Source organism: Cariama cristata, unplaced genomic scaffold (assembly GCF_000690535.1).
Source record: "Cariama cristata isolate BGI_N322 unplaced genomic scaffold, ASM69053v1 scaffold15129, whole genome shotgun sequence".
In the NCBI taxonomy this organism is placed as follows: domain Eukaryota; kingdom Metazoa; phylum Chordata; class Aves; order Cariamiformes; family Cariamidae; genus Cariama; species Cariama cristata.
This window is the reverse complement of record NW_009635372.1, coordinates 13,424-36,227: the sequence shown is the minus strand read 5'-3', so window position 1 is coordinate 36,227 and position 22,804 is coordinate 13,424. Positions and strand designations below refer to the sequence as shown.

The window sequence follows — 22,804 nt, the reverse complement described above, 5'->3', positions numbered from 1 at the left end:
ACTGTGCCTCAGGAAAGCCCAACTCCACGTACCAAGTGTTGCTCTAGACAGGGTCCAAGACGGAACGACACGTCCAGGAACACTCTGCATCTCACGGCACTAGAATATACACAGCACCAAAACACAGTTTAACCGTATTAATCCTTAAACTGTGCTTTTATTAACAGTACACAAAATACATCATCTGCTACTTACCTTGGAGAAAGTGGCCACCCACTTTGAATTAGAAAAATACTTTTAAAATCATAAACCCTTAAAGCACGAAGTAAAAAGGGCCTGTGTCTAGCTTATTACTTTATGAATAAGTGAATGGTTCTTTGGTCAGGACACAATCTTGTCCGTGCAACTTTAGGGAATACATTCCTTACACTCATCAAACTAAACAGAATAATGCATGGGAGGAAAGACACAAGATTCAACAAAAAAAAAGGCTTAAATAAAATCTCTGGTCATAAGAAATCAGCCTACTTTTAATAATGTTAATGCTTATTGTTCCGTTGAGTATTCTGTCACTCCACAGCATGGAAAAAGCAAACAAATCACAAACCCAAACATTAGAATATAATTTTTTTTTTTAATTTTTATAAATAACTTATCTGTTACAAAGGCAGTTTACCCAGCTAAATCACAAAACCATCAACTCAAGATATCCAAATTAGGTTTTATTAATAAACAGGTAAAAACTGATTTGTCAATCTTCACATAGAACTGCAGATGAAGCTGAAAAAACAAGGCCTCATTTTATAAACAAAATGCATTGAATGCAAGTGCTTTGGGTCTACTGCCTAATTACCTGGGATTGACATTTTCTTCCCACATAAAAAAATGCAAAGCCTTCAAAACAAAGGCCTCTGTGCATTCACATAGATCACTTGTAAAACTCCTAATAAAAGTGTCCACTGGCAAATGTTTACAGTGGGTGACAGTCTACTTTGTCTCCTGCTACATCATGAGCACTCCCTCCAGCCTCACGCTAAGTGTTGCTACATAATTCTTTGCGTGCCATCTTTCATGCATACTGTACTGGAATTCCATTTTCTTGATCTTGGTTACATACATCCCCGATCATGTGAGTATTTTCCTTAAAAAAATAGATCATCAAAATAAAGAGATGCTTGAGGTTGCTTCAGTGTTCAAGTCTGTTCGATTTCTCTTTTCCAGCCTTTATTTCAGTTGTCCTAAATACTGCTATCCTTGTTTTCTATAAATATGAGACTTCACCACAAAGTCAGGTTCAGAAACTGGCTGCCAAAACAGGAAAGCATTTAAAAGTCCTTGAACAAAGCTGTACGATGCTGCTGCTGTTGATTTTGGCACTGTATGTACTTCCCCAACGAATCTCTCTTCAGGAGTCTGCAAGATATCCAGCAGAAGAAGCAAGCTTAAATCGGATGCTGATCTGTTGGTGGGTTGAAAGTTTCCTAGTATAAAGTTTCCTCATGCCAGACAAAATGCTACCTTGTGTCACCCACCGTAAAACTCAGTGTACAGAGTGAACTATATGCATAACTCTTCCAACTTTTCCTGCATTTTTACCACGCTGCATCTGCAGGTCTTCACAGATCATCAGCATTTACAAGAGCAATGTACAGAATGAGCAGAGGAAAGCTATTTTGTGCATAGTTTCTTATTAATGCTCTTATTTTAAGGCATTGCTTCTCTCAGATAAAAGCTTAAAAAAAAGGGACATGATCGTGCTTAATCACTTAAAGGGAAAAAAGAAAGTTAACAAAAAGACTATTACACTATACATACAGAAGTACAAGAAAATAATAAAGGTGAAGAAAAGAAATCACTTAAAGCAGGCTCTAGAGCTATGTACAGTAGGAAAAGCTTTGGGGTATTTCACTGTGTGTATTGTACAGACAACGCATGCAGTTTTTCCTTTTCATCCTTAGATGTGATTGTACTGATTTCTGGCTTCACAGAGATGTTTTCAGGGAAGACAAGGCAAAGAGTACCACCAATTTGTGAAGTTCTTCCCTTTATTGAAGGCACTATGTGGCAGCAAACAGTTTAAACAGTTAAACCTTGCTCCTTTGAGATCTCCTCTGTGCATGTAGTGTTTCACTGAAAGCTCTGAAAACAAAAACGCTAGCACTCTATTCCTTTCCCCTGTCAAAATTCAGTAGTGACATCGGGGCAGAGAAGAGGATGGGCAACACCCAAGCACTGAACATGGTGTGTGTTACTGGGATACTGGTAATACTGTACATGGGTTAGGCAGCTGGCAACTGAGTCTTTCAGCAGATTACCTTTCAGCCGATCAGCTTCAACTGCCTGTGACACAACACTGAGGTATTACTAGCTCTGTGGGCTGACATTTAACATTAGCAAAATACCATCTCGTCACACCTTCAATTTTACAAAATCCTACACATAAATGCTTTTTTTTGCCCTCCGACGACTGGATAGTTCCTTGTATGTTTGCAATGGTTTTACAGAAGGTAATGGGCCTGTTGGCTCAGAAATGCCTGGGCATTTCACACTGTTCACAGCGATTTAAGGCTGGATGATTTAAAAAAGTACAGGCAGTACAACTCCACTGAGCTCCCTCATCTTCATCTGTGTCTGGAACAGTCTTTGGTGTTTTCACAATGGACCTCTGATCTGTGACAAGAAAGAGATAAGCAGTTACTAACCAAGTAACAGCATGGAAAGAATTTTGAGATGATTTTTTTTCAGTAACTGAGAACTATCTTGTTCCTCTGAGAACAGCACAGTTACTACAAGTGACAGAGGCAGCTTTTTACCACCCCCTTGACTACAGCTGGACTGTAAGTCAGCCAAATGCCACAAGGTGAAACTATAGAAAGCAAGTTTCCCATCCCTTCACTCTGCCTTCTTCCCTTTTGGTCTCAGTTCAAAGCTGTTGCATGAAAAGGAGATAAAATTTAGAAAGTAATCACCACAGGAAACAAGCACAAGATTCAGAAGTCTGAGGTCTATGGAGCAGTCTAAAATTCCTTTATGACAAGAATTAAGTGCTCTATAACCTTTTGACATATTTAACATTTTCACCCTAGAATGAGTATCAGCAATTCTTCCTCAAACCAGACAAGCAGTCAGATACACTATGGAAAAAATCAATGCCTAGCTCTGTCATGTGATAGAGTAATCCTCCCAAGCATACACATGCATCATTTTGCATGATGTGCTGGATGACAACCTTCAACTATTTTAAAAAAGAAAAGATGAAAAGAGAAGAGAGATGAAAAAGATGAAGAGAGAGAAGAGTGACCTCTCAAGTTAAGGGTTCCCAGTTTAGGCAACTGCAGCAAAGTCTTTTAGCCAATTATTTCAACTGGAGAACATCTCATTAGCAACTGGCCAACTGCAGCTGCTGCAAAATGACAGCGACAGCTTCAGGGAGTACAGTGCTAGTGATCACAGCTGGCAGAAGAATCCTTTTTCATTCTTTTGTGAACAGTGCTGATTGTGGTTTAAGTGGCAGCCTACATCATAGTGAAACTGAAACTTAAAATAAAATGAACCGAAAATTACCAAAGGACTAAGATACAGTAGAGAACAAACGAAAGAAAAGGAGAGAGAGAGGGAGGAAGAGGCTTCAGAGGTTTATAAACTAGTCAGAGTTAACTCTGCATTTTCAAGACAGGTTGTACCAAATTATTAAACACTTGAATATGTGAGTTCCTAGAGGATGAGTCAATGCAAGTGTTAACTAGTCAGAGAACTAAACTTTCTTCTTTAATGGGTTAGTTTTTATTTACTGTAAAGGGAACTACACAATTGACAGAACTTTTGATAAATTCTTCATGGTTCAGCTGTAAAACACGTCTAATTGGACTATGTATGGATTTAACCTTACTCAGTATTTTCACTAACAGCTTGGATAATGAAGGATAAAAAACCTTATAAAGCATGAACACCAGTATCAGTCTGGAGGAGTTACAAATAGGCTGGAGGCCAAAAAAAGTCCCACTTATCTAGACCATTTTGAAATACAGAGTGGTCAGAAATCCGTAAGATGAGATTCTGTAAGAATAGTTACTGCATGCTACAAGGACCAATCTCACACACGTGTATTGTGTGGAGAGCCTCCTGGACAGAAACACTGCAGAGAAACATTAGTGGATTATGTATTTCATTTGGTGGGCTGCCTATCGGCGATAGTATGATGCTGCTGTGAACCAGTTAATTTCTTTCTCTGCTCTATGTAACACGCAAGAGGTAATTATTCTGTTTTGTTTGGCATCCCATTAGGGCAAAAAAAATAAGTAATGTGCAAAACTTAATGACAAGCAGAATGTTCAAGACTGACTAATAAATTCAGCAATACTGACCTTTCCCCTTCAACTATCTAAAACTGTATTTAACAACAGAAGAGGTTTTTATGCAAATTGTTAATACAAATTCTACAGTAGCCAGGAAGTCCACTCAGGGTAACCAAACGGAGTTGTTATAACATGTAAATAAATCCACTTTTCACCAAGGACAACGATGAAGTCATCTAAGCGAGTTTCACTCATCCCTAAGCAATGTGCTCATTTTTAAAAAAAGATGGATGCTTCCACTTACTTAAACTACTTCCCAACATATTATCCATCTTTAAACATACCCCATTTAATATACTTCTCTTTCCTGAATGTAGGAATAGAGGAAACTAAAGAAAACAGAAGCATATTTACTGCCAATACAAGTAAAATGCAAGGTTTGTATGCTTTTGAAGTAATCTAATTCATAATCAACAACGTTTAAACTAGATTCATAGAATATAATTTGATATTAGATGCAAACCAGATCTTAGTATTAAATCCAAATTTTACCAGTACAGTACCTTTGGGTTTTGGTGGCACCGGACCAAGAAATCCAATATTATCGTAAAAATTATGAATAGCGCTGGGATTAAAATGTGGTCCTAAAAATAAAAGAATAAAAATAAGAGAAAGTGCAGAACTTTTAAAAATAAATGTCAGTAGTAAAGCATACCAAGTATTTTTGGAAGTAATTCTGAAACAGTACTATTATTCACTTATCACCTCTTATATCAAAGGTGTCAATACAGACCTGAGTGAGATACTAGTGAGGTCAAGACACTTGAACAAACTTACTGCTCAAAATATGCAACATAAAGTTAGAAACAGAGTCCAGCAGACCAAACTCCTTAAGTAAATTTTTTCTACCACTCTTAAATAATTAACAGCATTTTATTAGCATATTTACTTGAGACCTTTTCTAAATTGTAACTATAATGAAACAGATGTGCTGTCTACTAGGCAGTATATTATATATGCTTAAATCCAATACTTAGAGGAACTCCTAACTCCAATTTCCTGTAACAAACAGATATAAAAATCACATGCAATTTGAGTATTCTATTTAAGGACAAGTTTTTAGTGCAGCATTAAGGTCAGTACACCTGTCTACTTTCTCCTTATCTGCATGTACGTTGTCTGAAGGAGAACCTCCACGGCTCATGACTGAACTTGTCTAACAGCTCGCTGCTGCTGAAAGAGGAAAGCGTTAGTCCCTTCCCTATCACTATCGCAGTTCTCCCTTCCTGTGCCTCTCCCTCACATCAGCTGTAGCAAGTCCTTCCAGCAATGCAACTTTTTTTGCTTGGCTAGTGAGCAGAATCAGCTCTGCAAAGGGTCTAAAAAGCTCGTACAGAGCCAAGCACAGCAAGCAGCAAGAGGGCAGCAGGAAGAGAGAGGGACCTCTTGTTGGCAGCTCTTGAATTGGCTCAGCTCTCTCATAATTTCACTCTCATGACCAAAGGCTGTGTCCCTGCAGACAAGGGAAGTGGAAGGAGGAGAGCACACTGGAAGTTACAACTCTGTATCTGCTAACTTGAGAGGCTGAATACAAGACAGAAATGGAAGACGAGAGAGAGATGGATATGTCTCTATGGCTGTATAACTTAGAAAACTTCTTTTCCCTCTTCTCCGATACTCAAATAAGCAGACCTTCCCACCCCAGCATTTATTAAATAAATGGCATCACAAGCTTCTCTCATGCGAGCCAAGTATGAAATAGGAATGACTGTGGGATTAGGAAAATCATGAAGCCAACAAAAACAACAGGCTTAGAAGACAATTACTTCCATGGTTTCACTCAAATTAACACGATGATTTTGCAAATAATGTGTATACTCATCATTTGTAACACAGATGTTTTTGATACATGCAGACAGTGAAAGAAGAAAAGGAAAAAAAAAATCAACATTTACAGTTGCTGATGTATTAAGACATACTGTACCTCTTGCTTGAAAAAGATCAATCTCTTTGGTTAGGCAATCTATGTCTATCTGCAGCTGTCTGTTACAACTTCTTAACTGTTGCATTTCTTCCAGCTGAAAAAATAAATCTGCCTGTTAGACTAAACGTTCCCATTTTATTATTAGTTATCACTCACGCACAGGTAGACAGCATTTAGTTATTTCAGAGGTGGAGATAAAAGAATCTTCCTTTTTAATGACCTTTCTTTTAATCCAAGCATAATCTTACGAAAATCTTTCAGACTCACTGAATTCTCTCTCCTCAGACTTCAGAACTGACTGAACAACTCCAGATTGTGGCCAGGACACAGCCAATGGTCTCCCAGGTCAATGGCCAATCTTCTGGCACTGAAAACTGGTGCACTGATCAGTTTATTCGAGACTGGTACATGCATGAAGACCAAAAAAACCACTTTGTACAGAAAGCATTAGGAGTATGATGTTGTAGTCTGAAATGTTAGGAAGGTCTACCACGTCAAATCTTTTGTGACTGCGTTAAAAAGCAACACTTCACAAAGCAATTAGTGAACTGACAGGCTGTGGTTAAATAACGCATATTTAGTCTTTAGACTACACTGTTTACCACTTTAATTCCAGCCACACTGCCTATCACTAGTATAGTGTCAATATATGAGCAACCGTTCCTTCAATTTATCATGACAGACCACACTTGTGGTTTAGGTTTATAGCCTACAGACATTTCAACTTACTGATGGAATTTGGGAAACAGAATTCGATCTTTTCAGGCGCCTTCGTGTTAGATTATTCTCCATTTCATTGACCTCTGATTTTAGTTTATCCAACTTTTTCTTTTGAATCTCAAGTTCTCGTTGAAGTCGCTCCATCCTGGCCTTCTGGTGTACCAGTAAAGCTGCAATACATAAAGTCCCATTTTATCTACTTTATTATCCTTCACGTAGCAACATCAGATAAAGATGACAGTTAGTATTCTTTTGGGAAAATACAGACAAAAACATTGCTACAGATTGCTTTTCCATTCTCCTCACAAATCTCTGCCATAAGACAGAAAGCATTGTATATTTGAAAACAGCACAAATCAATTACAGATGACAAGCAAATACAATCAGAAAGTCATACAACGTAACAGATGACCATGCAAAATTTAGCTGTAATCTGTAAAACTCTTTAAGAGCCCAACCAATCTACCAGAATGAGGACCAGAAACCAACAATAAGTATTTCCTTGCACTGTACTCAGCCCAACCATTGTAAAACAGGTAGTATGAAGAGGATCTCAGAGACACAGCTGCAATCCTATGTAATATATATGCACTATATATGATGGATAAGCATCAAGATTTTGATTTTTATTGCTACTTGGATGGGAAGATAATCCAGTGCTCATCATAGCAGGAGACACCAAATGAAACTAAACCATAAAGTACTACAAGCAATACCCCTGGCAATCATCACTTCTATTTATCACAGAGCCCAGACTGTATGCCATTTTATCCCTAAACTATGGTGCAGAACCATGAAACTCAGCTTCTGATTCCTAACACTGCTTACTACTTGTAAAGAAAATGGCATGAGAAGACCTAATTCAGAAACGATGAAGTTAGCATTTAAACCACAGCTTTTTAAAGGTATAAAGAACAGAAGTAGCAGAAGATGCAAATTCATACAATTTAAGGAGTTTATCTCATTAAAGGTAGGTATATTATTAACTATCACCACACAAGCAGACAACACTGCTCACAGCAATAATCATCTTCTATTAAAATAAAAAAGTATTTCATGAAATAAACCTAACAATCATTTCAACTTCTGCATAGCCATTCATTCATCCATTACATTACCAATTCATATAAACTGGGATCAGTCTCAGACCATGGATACCTTTCTAGCACTGTGGAAATCATAAAAAAGTAGTAACAACAAGGTATTTTAAAAAGACTGAATTTGCCTCACAAAGTGTTTAAGCAAAATTCTGGCTGGAATGTGATGTTTAATTCAGTACAATTTCTTCAGGTACCAAGAAATTAGCAGCACTCAAATTTGGTCGGTTAGGTTTCCTGAATAGTAGCAGAGAAAAAATAGCACATCAAAAAGATGCAACCTTCCACATCTTTGGCAAGCAGAACTATCCTCTGCTGCAATTCCTGTCTGTTCATTCATCCTCATGTCATATTTTGTCTTCCAGAGGTTCTTCAAAAGGAGGAACCATGCCAAACTATTGTCGTACAGTGTTACAGAACTGCAAGGCCTTACTTGGCTTTTGAGTCACATGTGTTCAAAAGATACTGAAATGACTAAACTGCTTGAGCTTCTGCTTGGTTTTATTCAATTTAAAGACGCTTGCACAGGCACCTTTATTTGGGGTAGCCACTAGTCACACTACAGTTAAAGTTGCAGCTGTGCTCATATGTAATATAAAACCACAGTAACCAAAATCCCAAGATAAAGATTTGTGTCGGAGACTTGAAATCATCAGGCAAGTAGTCTCCAAGACAGCATCCCCTCTCGAAAAGCCTTTTAGAAACAGCTGAAGAACTTGTTCCCATTTACGAACTCCAGGAGTTACAAACGTAGCTGTAACTATAAAGGAAGGAAATCTAGGGCTACTTTGCCTCTAACTCTTGCAGAAAGAGTACAAGCCCTTTTTCCTTCTACACTTTATTTCCACTTCTATATAGTCTCTCCTATTTTTATTGCTCAGGCAACTCCTCGAAGCCCAGGGTATCGGTGCTGGACCTGCAGCAACACCGTTGTGCTCTGCCGATGGCACTCGGAGCTCCTCAGACCTGCCACACTACGGATGCAGGCTGCTGGTGAGCAGGGAAGAGCGCATAGGGAGTACCTCCAGCACGCACGGCACGGCCCCAAGAGTAAGACTATGAGCAAGACCGTATCTCTGGAGGGCTTTGCTCTGCTCCCTCCCCCCTTTTTTAAGCTACTCTTACAAAGGGAAAAACCTCACAACTTCTCATTCCAATGTTCTCCCAGTTCTGTGGTTTAGAAATTAAGCTGTTGTTATGGAACCGCATAGGGAGCGGAAGGCACCGATGGATGCCCACAGCACTATTACATGCTCTTCATTTTCCTATCACTTTCCAGACATGATCCAATTTATTCTCCTAGCAGCTTCATGACTACTTTACCATTTCACAATTTCAAATCCCAACAGATTTTAAACACGCTCATGACAAAATTACCATTACGATTAAAGAAGAAGAATCACTTGATACTGCTATGCTAAGCTTTTACTATTAAAAATAGGAGAAGGGACTGGCAAGTCATTGGTTTAAGTGGTGGCTTTCACATAGCATTTGGGTAAATTTGCTTAAATACCAACTTGGCAGCTGTAGGAAAAAACGGGGTGGGGAAGACAAAATCCCCCCATACCCCACCGCAGTATTTCTTACCGGAGAGCAGCAATTTCAGTGTTCAGCTCCCTCTGGCGTTCATCACAGCAACTGAAAGCGTGAAATAAAACCCGCGGTGCACCTCCGACCTGATGCAAGCCAGCCACTGGATCCACTTCACACTGCCCACGAGGGGCCATTTACTTGTCTTTTTGATAGTCCTGTGCTTCTTGCAGGAAGGGGATCCCACCTCTGCAGGCACCGCAGGCACACCCAGGTTTACTCGACACAGACTAACCTGGCGTACAAGCCCGAAAGCCTCAGGCTTGCGCTTGTTTAATCAGACATCCTTAAAAAGCAGCTATTCACTGTCATCACCCTAGCAGAGCAAGTACAAAGATTGCCTCCTCGACCCGTCAGTGCTGTACCACCACCAGAACAGATTCCACGTTCAACGCTTGAATTATGTGCAAACAGGCTACTACGCATATTCCATTTTTTTCAACTTCTGCATGTTCACATCCAGCAGACTGGCAACGACAGCACACTTCAATGCTCTGGCAGGTGCCACGGTTTCCTTTGACATTCAAAGCGCACCTTTTCCACAAAAAGGCTGTAAATTATTATAATTACAGGGAGCCCAAAAGTCCGCAGGACAAAAGTTCACTTTTCCTTTGCTAGAAACCTACTCAATCAGGTACTGAATATACTCCTAAGTTTGAAAATGCAGGCGTAATTGTTTTCTCAAAGCCTCTGTGAATCTAACAATTACTGTTTCAGAGTGTTTTTGTTATTATAAGTGTTTAAGAAAAAAGCTAATCCAGGAACACAATTTCACCCTATTCTACAGATCTATGAATTTCTGAAATTTCTAGGTTTACCAAATACGGAGGAAAGGGGAATTCTGGCAATGCCATTACTCTATGGCAGTAGGTTCGAGAAATTCTCAAGACACACGTTTGTGCATATTTTCAAAATCCGTATTTGAAGCTTCATAAAATTCAGTCATTTAATATGCAATTTCAACAGTTCACACTGATTTCTTTTTTTCCTCCCTTTCCAATACTCTTTTCATTTTACTTTTTAAAAAGAGCACCACTCAAGAGTGGGGCCTGCTATACAGCACCAAATATAAGGCTGTATTTTTTTCTTAAATCACATGATGTAATAGGCTTGGGGCATGGAGCACAGCTGTATCTCATTCCAGTCTTTTTTTTGGATCTACAACAACTAGTGAGGATTTTAAGAAATTTGTCTCCTGCACCTTTTTTTCTTTCTGAAAGTTTTAAAAAGCTCCAAGAAACCAAAGCACGAACTGTGCAAAATGTTAAGTTACTGAACTACTTTATCAATTAACGTATTTACATTAAACACACAGTGGCAAGAATTGCTAAGTAAACATACATCCACACACGTACCTATAGTTGGTACCAATGATTACCTATACATACCATACCTTCCCCAAGTTAAAGAAAATAATACGAGAGTCAGACAGTCAAAAGCCAAGTAGTATTGAACTAAGGGACTTAAGCTCCCCAGTATGAAAGCATCGACCTAAAGACTTTATTAGGCAGTTCTGTATTGTCTTGATAGGATGCCTGCCCATTATACAGATAGAAAGCTATGCACAGAATGAGCAACTATTAAATAATTGTTTAGCCTCACTATTCAACATATGACTGCATGCTTAGTGAGTGTACATCACAAAAACATTTTCAAGTACAAAATTTTCAGTTTCTAACAGGATTTCACTGTTTTTCATCCATAAGACAATTTATAGTGAAATAAATTACATATTGAAATCTCAGGTAATTACTTCATATTAATAAAAGTAATTATATTATAAATTGAAATCTCTGCTAAGCAATGGGAACCGATAGTCCTGTATACACAGAGATTAGATACTAAATAGATTAGCATAAAAATGCATCCTCTTTTGGCTGTCCCTTTTGGGCATGCACCTAGCATTGCTTTTCTCACAGCACTATCAATGTTTATTGACTTCATCAGCGGATGAATGCTCTCAACATTTCCACAAGCAAGTCTGCAGTATCTCAACCTGGAATCCCAGAAAACGAGAAACATCAATTAGCAACCACTTCTCAAAATTCTGGTGATGGCGAGTTTCTTAGCATCACAAAGTCAGTGACGGAGATATAACCCAGCATTCCAGGGTAACTACACTGATTTTGTCTGAGCAGTACCCTACGCCTTTTCATGTCATATAACTTCCAGTTCTGGCAGCAAACAAGACAAGAGATCTGTGGCAGCCTTCTACTACCCACTGCGACATACTTGGGAGGAAAACCAGGAATCTAATCACGGGAAGAGACTGGAGCGCCTACACACCCCAGAACTCAGGTGGCAGGCAGCAGCACCTGCAGATAGGTCCAACGTCACCTCCTATTCTCCTGGGTTGGACCATGCGTATGAATGTGTTTCACCGGAACAAAGTAAAGGACATGTGCTTTGACACCAAAGCAACTCCACCTTCCACATTCCTTCTACCCCAAGCCAGTTTCAGTTCTCTCTGCCAAGATAAGGAGCATTCTGGGCAGAAATGGAAAAGCTGATGAAAATACATTTTTCTCTAATCATGGCCAGAGAAACTACTCATCTCTTCTGGCTAAAATTAAAATGAGAGAAGTACTTACCATGGAAGGCTTTTTGCACAGCCTGGCTAAATTATAAGCACCTTAGAACATGGCCTCACAACAGAAAGCACCTCAAGTAACTAAAATCCCTTTTGGTATGTAAAGAGAAAAAAAAACAAACACCACACCTCTAGGTAAAAATTCAAGTTGAAAAGCACTAATTAGGACTTCCAGATATCAAGATCATACAAGTAAGTCTATCATATGCTTCTCAAGTCTCCAAAGATTAAACAAAAATTTAAGAAATACTGCACTTGTTGCAGCAGAAACAGACCAACACATGCCAGAAATCCCAAGCGCCTTTGAATGAAGAGCTGCAGAAGCATGACTGTATTTTATATGCACTAGTGAAGGACACAGAAGGATGCTGTTTCCCTAAGGTCCCTAAACCTGCACCACCCTACATCATGCATCTACACCTCATCTAAAAACTGCACCTATGTCTTGGCTTCAGGAACGACTGGGCTCCAGAGCAGGTATGAGCCAGTCAATGCTTTTGAACTCTACACTGCAGAGCAGACACGGGCCTCGCACGCTTGCCTGGGCTTGATTAACTGGCTGCTGATACCCGCAGGCTGCAGAGACCGTGCAGGAAGTCAGGTTTCAGCAGCCATCACTCCCAGGGGTACAAGAAACAAAGAGTTAGACTTGGTAGAAGTCAGTCCATCAGAAAGGCAGAACAGGAGAAAGGGACACCCTTCCCCAACAAGTACCTAAAATGCAGAATGCTTGGGAAGCAAGTTCATGATTTAGAAGAGTATTTAAAGCCTAAGGACAAGATGTCAATTGTTTCATTTCTCAGTATCTGGAGTCTTCTAGGACTAAACCAGCCAGCCAAGTCTCCCTTCAGAGTTAGGAAAGAGAATGCGACTTCTGGAAGGCAATTTGTTTGCTTATCTAGAAAAGAATCGTTTTCTGAAGTTCTTCAACTCTTCATTGATTGTAAGGACAGTCTAGGATGATTAGTTTTTTGTTTTTCACACCTAACCTTTAGACACTTGACTTAGGATGGATTATTCTCTCACCAAAGATATAATTACATCCAGAAGTAGTGCACAAGCTATCATCAGGTTTTGATTTACTTCATTACTACAGTACTCCAGATGAAGACCAGGCTTTCAGTGTCCTCACCACTGTACTTACTTACGCAAAACAACATGGCTAAATTAATCTGAAGAATGTTTAGAGTCATCGTGGAACAAGCCAGTTTTTTAATGCTGAATTGTTTGCTAAGTCCAAAGAGGACCAATGAGGCCAAAGAGCAATTATTTTGACAGACCATCCTGAACACTGCTTATATTTCCTAAGACTCATTCAACATCTTTATAAAAAAAGTCCACAGGAGGGTTAATAAACCATCAAGTTGGTAATAAAAGCATGGAAAAAAACATGAAAACAGAAGAAAAAGATTAACAGGTTGGGTTGCCGTATCACGTATTTTAAGTTTTACCCTCCCATTACCACTGATCCTTTAAAATAGCTTTCTTTGGTGTGCTGCTCCTTCTCACATAACGTAACAGAAGTAAGTATCAAGACTTTAAGCGTTTTATTGTCTGGCACACATTAGGAAACACAGAGGCCAACACTTCGTACCACTAATTGCTTTTGAAGTCTGCTTTTCTTGCTTCTTAAATAACACTCGCAAAAAGAAAAAAAACCGGCAACGTTATCCAATGGAAACAGTACCTCAACTGATTCAAAAATCTGCCAGTAGATTTGCAACGTTAAATCATTAGGACAAATTGAGCAAGTTCAGATGTTTCTTTCAGAACAACATAAAGATGAAGACGCTCTGACTCCACTTCATTAAACAGATAACATATCTACTTAAGACAAACAGAAAAATTATCTCCAAGTATTCAGTTACATGTCTTCACCATAAAAAGAAATCTATGATTTCCTCATAAAGCTTTTTTATTTATTTACGAAATGCTCATGAATGCTAAAGTTGAAGATACTGTATTAACATCACAAAGGTTATCAACTGTTTCCTGTTCTGTAATCTACATACTGAACCGACAACCTGGTTGAAATCTCTACTATTTATATTAAGAATATTACCTTGCGTGTAGGCAGCATCATCAGATCCCATACTCAATTTCCGTGCATCACTGATCCTATCCACATGTGCTAAAACAGGGTCAGTAAGATGCTGGATACCCTCTGGTTCAACATAGTGATCAGGAAGGTTTAGAAGGTTTGTAGGTTCAAAGGTTGGGGACACTACCCCTGGGGAAACTGCAGGGGGTTTATTTGGAGAAACTGTAATTTTAAAAGTATATTTTGTGTTAGGCTGCGTAACCACCACTCGAGGAGAGGTTGCAGTGGTGCTGTTACCCACTGCTCGACTCTTGGGTGGATGGTGATGAATAAATGCAGGACCCATGCTTACTTGACCAGACATATTCCTAGAAGTGGAAGATACTCCAGGATTTGTTGATATGAAAAGCGTGGGCTGGTTCCGCACAACTTGATCATCTCCTGTTGCGGCATTTGCTGAAATGTAGACCTTGGGCTGACTGCGTGTGATCACTTCATCAGTATTTGGAGGACTGGCCGATATGTAAACAGTGGGTTGACTTCTACTTAATGTCTGGCTGTTGAGGGAAGGGGGAATAGAGGAGGTGCGAGGGCCAGTTGAACGCAACTTAGAAGAACTGTTTCTTTGTGGTGGTTCAAGTTTGATTTCAATTTGGTTTTTGCGAGGTCCTGTGGATATATTCTGAATGTTGTATTGGCTATGAGCAGAGGATTGTGAGCTACCAGATGAATGAATCATAGGCGCTTGTGGAGTAGTAGGAGAACTGATAGGCATATAGACATGAGAAGTCTGGTGGCCTTGCTGATTTGGCTGTGTTGAGTGTTGCGATGAGGTATGTGGCGTAGTACTGGATGTAGGAAGAGTAGTCCAGGGACTTGGCTGCGAAGGCTGGTAGACTTGCTGAGGGTGCATGGGATTAAACTGAGATGCCCAGCCTGGCTGCTGCTGCGTCTGTCGAGTGGTACCACTAGGAGCTGTGATGTAAGGTCTAATATAGATAGAATTTCCCTGTGGACTGTTAAGTACAGGAGGAGGTACACCATGTATGTGCAAAGACGTAGGGGTATTGCGACCAGGCTGAATATTTGGGGCTAAAGTTACCATAATGGGGTTGAATCTGGGTGTTTGTTGAGACAAGTTAGATACTCCTTTGCTGCCTAGGTGAAATCCAAGATGCTGCCCTGGATTAGAAGCACTAACTGTATTAGCCATCCCAAAGACATTAAATCCTTGTGGAACTTGCGCAGGTGCTTTTTGCTGAAACAGTTCATTGTTGGACTGACTGGTTTGAAGGTGTCCATCGCTAACACTGTGAGCTAGAGTCCTACTTCCATTCATTCTACTTCCTTCTCTTCCATGGTGATACACGTTCTGTGACTGCAAATCCAAATTAAGAGATGTCATGTGATTTCGTAGTCCAGGAATCCCAGAATCATCCGAAAAACCTAGGTCTCCTTCACCGTAGAGATACTTTGTGCTCTCCTGAGAGAGAACTGCACAACAGGCATCCAAATTATTGTTATTCTATAAAAGACAGATGAAAGTTTGACATTACTGATAAAATACCATCACAGTTAGATATATATGCATCCAATCATCATTGAAAAATTAATTATAGCATCAAACAGAAAGCTTTAGATGGTTGGCTAGCATAGCTGCTACACATGCGCAAGGGGCTTGCATGTGAAGCTCACTATTTTGAGAACAGCGACTCGGTCACTGGCACCAAGGGCAGAGGTCTGCATCGCTGCTGAAGCACCAACAGCGAGATCTCGGAGCTTGACAAGCTAACACCATATGGTGTGATACACCTTGGATGAATACTTTTGCTGTTCCTTATCAATTTCAAACAATCTTCAGCAATGACTAAATCTCTGGCTTGAGTGGGAAAATGACAGAAAGAAAGAATTCACAGCACCTGCATATTACTGGTTAAAAACTTAGAAACAAAAATTAAAACACATTTATTTTAAATGTTTTCCCAAACACTTCAATACCAGTTATGCATCTGCTGAAAACAGAAAGTGAATCTTATGAGAAACATGCTGACCCAAGGAGCCGTACATGACTTCAGAAGAAATGTAAAAATTCATTTTACACAAATACAGCAGGATTCCTCTTTTGCAAGAACGAACTATTAATGGAAAACCCAGGGGATATTTGTATTTTCATTTTAAACCACTGCTTGCAAAGCTTTTAAATACTTACATTTGTACAAAGTTACTTCATAAAACCTGTAATAGGATGACTTAGAGCAAAAACCACAGCCTGGCTAATTTGCTTTTTAAGAACATTTCAGAAGCAAACTGCTAATCCCTCTTCTCTTTTTCCACATGTTTAGTAATACTGTACTCAGATCTTCCAATTTAGTATCCTACATAAGGGTTTTAAGAAAACAGTGAATGTGCATCAGTGGCATAATTTCTTAATATTGTGCTCTGTCCATATCACTTTTCTTGCAGAACTCCCACCCCCATGAAATAAAGGTTAATACTTTCAGCCAGAAGAGCACCTTTTGAGGCCCAGATGTTATTAAAACTAAACAGGTGTCAAATTCATCCAGCACACAGAAAGAATTACTAGCAAGAATGCGTATGATCAAGGAGAAAAATTGCATATGTCAAGTAGTACTATTATCAGTTAGTTAAAAGAATAACACAAGCAAGATAAATTGATCCATGCTACATGCTTTGTATCAAATTAATTTTATTAAACTACCAGATAGTTCTCATCCTTCAACCAGGATGAGAGGTCACAGAGACCACTGTGTGTTGTGCAGACATAGCAAGACTGTCTCTATCTTACAGATTTACAAAAAAAAAAAAAAAGAAAAGAAAAAAGAAAAAAGGACGGACGTAACAGAAGTGGGAGAGAGATGACAAGACTAAACTCCACCCAGAAAACCAAAACTATGTGTTCATACAGGGCCAGATGCAGTTCTGAATTCTTAAAAAATAAAACAAAACAAAAATCCCACAAAAAACCCCCAGCCACAAAACCTTTTAAAATGACAGGATTCCCTAAAGGCTATCTAACTAGCCAGCTGTATATAAGGATTGTTGCAGAGAAGTCTTGAGAGATATGAAAATGGGTCAAACTGATGGTATGCATATTGGCTCTAGTCTGGCATAGGCACCAGAGGACAAAGTAATCAAATGAAGTTAGTAGTGAAGAAAGGAATCACACGCGGACAGAACAGTGGGTAAGAAAAATATAAGAACAATAGCCTTGTATTTGTTGCAAAGGAGAAAAGGGAGCCAGAAAAGGGAAAAAGATAGGATGCCACAGAAAAACAAGCTAGAAAGGTCTTAAAGGCAGATTTTGCATGAACTCAAAGTGAATTAAAATTATTAAACAGAAAGGCCAAGAATACCAAACCAGAAAGGAACAGGCCAAGCTTGCAAGGCCCTTACATTCAGCTTGAATGCATTTCTTTGGACAATTTTTTTTTTTTCTTTTTTAAGACTGCATCCAATCAATTCCAAAATTTCAGTGACGTCAATGAGCAAATTGGAGAACTCAAAGGGGAAACGGGGGCACATGGAACCCCTGGCATCTTCTGGCTGGCAGAGGCAGAGTTTCAACCGCTTCTAGCTCTTTATAGATCAGAGAACCGGTTGATGGCAGAACTGAGCATATTCCAGCAAAACAATACCCCTCATCTTAGCTCTGCCCATGTCCCAATTGAGTTTAAAATGTTGGCACCCTGAAAGAGAAAGAAAAAAAAAGAAAGAATAAGAATGTTGGAGGGAAACGAGGACGCAAGGAAAGGACGTAGACTTGAGGAGCAGGTAGTTATAGAATGCTCCAGACACAAAAAAGAACAAAAGGGGGCAAAGTCCACAGACTGGGGACGCTGCAGTGACTCCTTTAAATGAGGAGAAGGGGAGAGCTGAATGCAGGAGGCTTGTTGGGAAGAATGGAGGGATGCAAAACTTTTCAGGAACATTCAGCGCTGTCAGCCCAAGAAAGCAATAAAACTTTCTACTCTCTAGATTACACAGGTTTAAGTTTCAGCCTATTACATTTTTTGGTGGCCCTCTGTTTTTAGTATACTAGATATCATTTAGGTATTTCAACAGTGGGATATTCACCTCAAGACATTTGCAAACTCTGTTTATCCTTAAGTTTTTCATTATAAGCATATAATGCTATAAACTTTTCTTTAAAAAAAAGCTGAAAGTGTCTGGTTAAAAAAAAATAAAGAGGACTGAAATATCTGTATACTTTTCCTGCACAATTCACAGTGATCTGATGAAACTTTTCTTGTTATAAAAGCCTCTGGTCATTATCATTACAAACTATGAAATTGCTAAAACTCTTTCAGGTTCTCTCCTGGGTTATCTTATCCTTTCTGGTTTAAAAACAACTTCACCCTGACACATGATGCTTGCACATCAGGTATTGTGGGGACAAGGAGAATGCATCATTTCTTAGAGCGGATAATGTCCTTAAGTACCTATTTCTGACCTAAACCATAGTTACTGCATTTATCAGAAGTTCCTTCCACTATGCTCAACTAGAAGGTGGCAGAACTCAGGATTCAGACACTGTTGCAGCAGTACCGCAAACACATGCAAACGTACTCTCAAATTCTGCTATCCAATCTTTACTGACAGTGCAAGTACAAAATTTGTTGATTTAAAGAGGTCATATTAGGCTTCTTTAAAAAAAACAACTAAAACCAAACACCCTCCCCAACCCCCAAAACCCCACTATCTCAGAGTAGCATAGCTAGAAGCTAACTGATTCAAAGAAACCAGAGCTCATGAAATTTCTAAGAACCACCAACATGGCAGGATTTTGTTGGTGAGTCTTAGAAGCTCTCAGTTAACCAACAAAAAAAGGTAGCTTTCCAGTGTAATGAATTAGCGTAACAGTATTGCACAAATGGAACATTAATTAGCCGACAGAATTTTTGAAAGACCCTCTTAATGAAAGCTGACCTAAAACACTCCCTCAAAATCTAAACCCTTCTCCCATACCTCTTTCAAAGTGTGGGATGTACAGTATCTTTTCTTCAGTTATAAGGCTCCTTTTCATTAAAAAAAAATAATAATCCACTGTATTCAATGTTATGAAGGCTGTTGAGTCTCTCAAAAGCCAAGCACTAGCTTTTAAATTTATCAAGAATTACATTCAAAAGGTGATTACTGATGCATTAACTCTGGCAAGTCCATTGACTTCAAGACATGGTTTAGTGGGCATGGTGGCATCAGGTATACGGTTGGACTTGATGATCTTTGAGGTCTCTTCCAACCATAATGATTCTATGACTTGGCTCAACAAGCAGTTCTCATGTTTGAAGAGCAAAACTGTACTTGTAGGATAAGAATTAGATTAGTCCTACAGAGAAATAATACAAAAATGGTGGTATACAATCCTGGGAACACATACAGCCAATTTATAGGCTGGGGCTGGGGTTGGGGTTAGCTTGAAACCTCAGGAGCCCTAAGCAGAATTTTGCCTTCTTGCAAATCAAAACCATTTCTCTCAACCACACTTTTCATAGCTTCTTACTCTAGAATGAAGAGTCATGATAAAGTCTTGAAAATACGAATGTTAAATTGGCAGTGACACTTCTACTCCAACAGTACAAACACTGTGTTTGGATACATGTGCATGTGACTACAGGGACACATGTATGTGACTACAGGGACATATGTAAGTATACACATATATGTATTTTATAAATAAAAATACATATAAAAAGCATGACAAACAATTATGATATCAAGAATGTTGAATCATAACCACAGATGTCCTAGCCATAGTCCAGAGACTCATGACCCATGACCCATCTTTTTTTCCACTGAAGCTGTCAATACTGATGATCAGTATGAATATTCAGATAACCCTCTTATTATCCAGAGCACTCAAAGGTTGAATACCTTAGATAATGAAAAAAAATTCAATCAGTATGTATGCTTTGGGATCACTGGGAAATGCAAAGCAAACACGTTTAAGCATCATGGTTAAGTAAGTCTATCAGCATTTGTTAACTCTAGGCATTTAGGTGTCCCTACGGCGGGCTTTGCTACTTCTAAGCCCAACAGAAATCCACAGATTAGCAGCACGGGCTCCGAAGCTACAAAGCAAGCCCATCTGTCAGCCAAAGCCCTGGGAAGCCCTGGGCAGAAGCACACCAGTGCATCACACCCACTCGGGTCTAACAGGGTGGATGCTAGGTTATAACCACCTAGGTCCAGCCTCATCCACGGTGACTCAGCACGAGAACCTGGCTGTGCCCATACGACACTCCTAGGCTCCCTGCTGCAGAAGATACGTAAAGCCACCAGCCCTGCCTCTGCAGGACACCGGAGCTGGGAGTGGAAAGCAGTGGGACCAACCTGCATGCAGGCGAGGGCCCACTAACTACCTAGAAGCCAGATGAAGACCAGGTAGCAAAGTTGCTTCTGGACCTGCCCTGACCCTCAAAGCAAGACAAAAACAAAACCAGAAGCTGCATTTTTGTAGCACTGCCTTAAATTGTCCCTGCTGGACTCAAGTTGGCTTTGCATCCTTCTTTTTGCCACAGTTAGTTTTGGCTCTTGAGATGGCCAAAAGGCACGAGCATACAGATAGGCGAGACAGTAGTCTCCATGCACACGCTGATTTACAAGCTGATTTACCTTGGACACCCCTGATTAGACATGGAAAAAGATAGGCCAATTTAACTCTTAGCTTGCTGTGCAACAAAGAAATCAGCTGTGTATATTTCTCACCCACAACGAAAAATAGAAAAATATCTACTTTCAAAGGAGACAACCATACATAATGCTTAAAATAAGCAACACTGCTTACTCCTACAGTCATTAACAGCACACTGACCTGTAACATGCATCTGGATACAACACCTTCAGGTACCTCAGGGAACTTCTGTCGCAGGTCATGTAAAACCTGAATATCAATTTGCTGGCTTCCTTGGGCCATTCGTATATTGCCTGGTCAAGATTTTTTTTCAACAGGCAGTTTTAGGCCTCAGTAAAGGGAGTACTCATCTCTTCTGTCCCAGCATTTTCTGGAAAAGGAAGGAAAGCCTTAAGACACTGAAAGCAGGCACTTTTGATGTAATAAAAACCAACAAAAAACCCCCAAAAACAACACACACACAAAACCCCTTTCCAATTATGAAATATAAGTCTGTATTTTATGTCAATGTTTCCCCACATGACCTCTCTGGCTAACTAATTGTCCTTCACACACTCATAACCTTGGAAATTGCTCATTTATAGACACATCTCCTGATCTGTTTCCTTCTATCTTAGTTTTTATATTGACATTATAAAATATATTAAGAATTAAAAAATATTTATCTAATTATTAAAACTCATTTTATGAACAGCATTTTTACTTATTCAAAACACAAGCAAGCACGAAGAAATCCACATCAAAACCAGGAAGATAGTGTTCATTCAGCTTTTAAGCGTACCTACGCTGTTACCTTTACCATTTATCCTTGACTATATTGTGGCTAGAAGTTCAGCATTTCTAAGTTTCAGGATTCACTACTTGTTTTTCACCCAACATACTTAAGAAATATTCTGAGATTATGACTAGAAGAAAACAACTCTATAACAAATCAGGTTTCTTCAACTAATTGCTTCTCCTTTGAAGGAAATTATGAAGAGTTATGAATAAGATTGTATCACAACCACCCAATCAACACATTTTTACAAATTACCTGTCCTGGCCATATGATATCCATACACTTTTACCAAGAAGAATTTCTACCAATTAAGTTTGGAAGAATGCCTCCCACCCCACACACACTACTACCCCAGGTGCTGAACCCCGGCAAGGTGCGGCAGAGAACCGCCCCAGGACCACGAGGCACTGTACATGCCGCTCCTCTGGAAGCCAGCCTATGTGCTTGTGTTTCTGTACATCCATGCACTAAAAGTGGGCTGGTGGCAAGTTAATTGGGAAGCATTAATCACAATTTTCTAGTGCATTAACACTGCTGGCGATTCAAACATAATGTAGTGCAATGCTGCAATTTCTCTTGAGACTGAAAAGATGGAGAAAAACCTCCAAAGAATTGATAGGAAAGCACAAACCACATCATTTTCGGCAGGGACAAGACAGGCACACTATTATTCCAGGAGCACCGAACCACTATATTATATACTAGTCCTGAGCCACTCTATTACAAGACTTTTCCAACTCCTGTGTCTTCTCTGGTCTGAACTCAATACAATTACCAGTCAACTGGTAACTGGCCTGAACCAAAACACCTCTAACAATAGCTGAACATGATCTCAAAAGCAACACATTAACCAGTTCAACTTTCTGCCAACAGTTCAAGAACAGCTCTAAAGAAAGAAAGAAAAAAACCCAAAACAACCAAAATACATATTACTCTGGAGACTCCATCTGTATGCACTACACATGGGGAAAAAAACTCGTTAGTTAATAAAACAGTGAAGATTGAAAGTCATAAGAATATTCCAGTGAACATCTGCTGATTATTTTAGTCCCATAAATCCCCTCTTCTCTGATACGATCACAATACATACTTGTTAAAAATACAAGCAAGAACAGAA

General features: G+C 39.4%; 1 protein-coding gene across 1 annotated transcript; it reads right to left on the bottom strand.

Annotated features, from left to right (window-relative positions):
• Positions 1-554: 554 nt before the first annotated feature.
• Positions 555-21,280, bottom strand: TAB2 (TGF-beta activated kinase 1/MAP3K7 binding protein 2). Its single transcript, XM_009707530.1, has 6 exons — positions 21,090-21,280; positions 14,279-15,782; positions 6,949-7,109; positions 6,220-6,313; positions 4,799-4,879; positions 555-2,610 (listed from the first exon to the last, which is right to left on the bottom strand). The coding sequence occupies exons 1-6, from the start codon at positions 21,189-21,191 to the stop codon at positions 2,465-2,467; spliced, it is 2,088 nt and encodes a 695-aa protein (XP_009705832.1). The 5' UTR covers positions 21,192-21,280; the 3' UTR covers positions 555-2,464.
• Between the last annotated feature and the right edge of the window lie 1,524 nt (positions 21,281-22,804).

Coding starts and splice junctions, on each gene's coding strand:
- TAB2 (XM_009707530.1), bottom strand. CDS start 21,191: ATGGCCCAAGGAAGCCAGCAAATTGATATTCAGGTTTTACATGACCTG. Junction 15,783..21,089: donor TATCCAGATGCATGTTACAG/GTCAGTGTGCTG, acceptor TGTCTTTTATAG/AATAACAATAATTTGGATGC. Junction 7,110..14,278: donor TGATGCTGCCTACACGCAAG/GTAATATTCTTA, acceptor TATGTATTGCAG/CTTTACTGGTACACCAGAAG.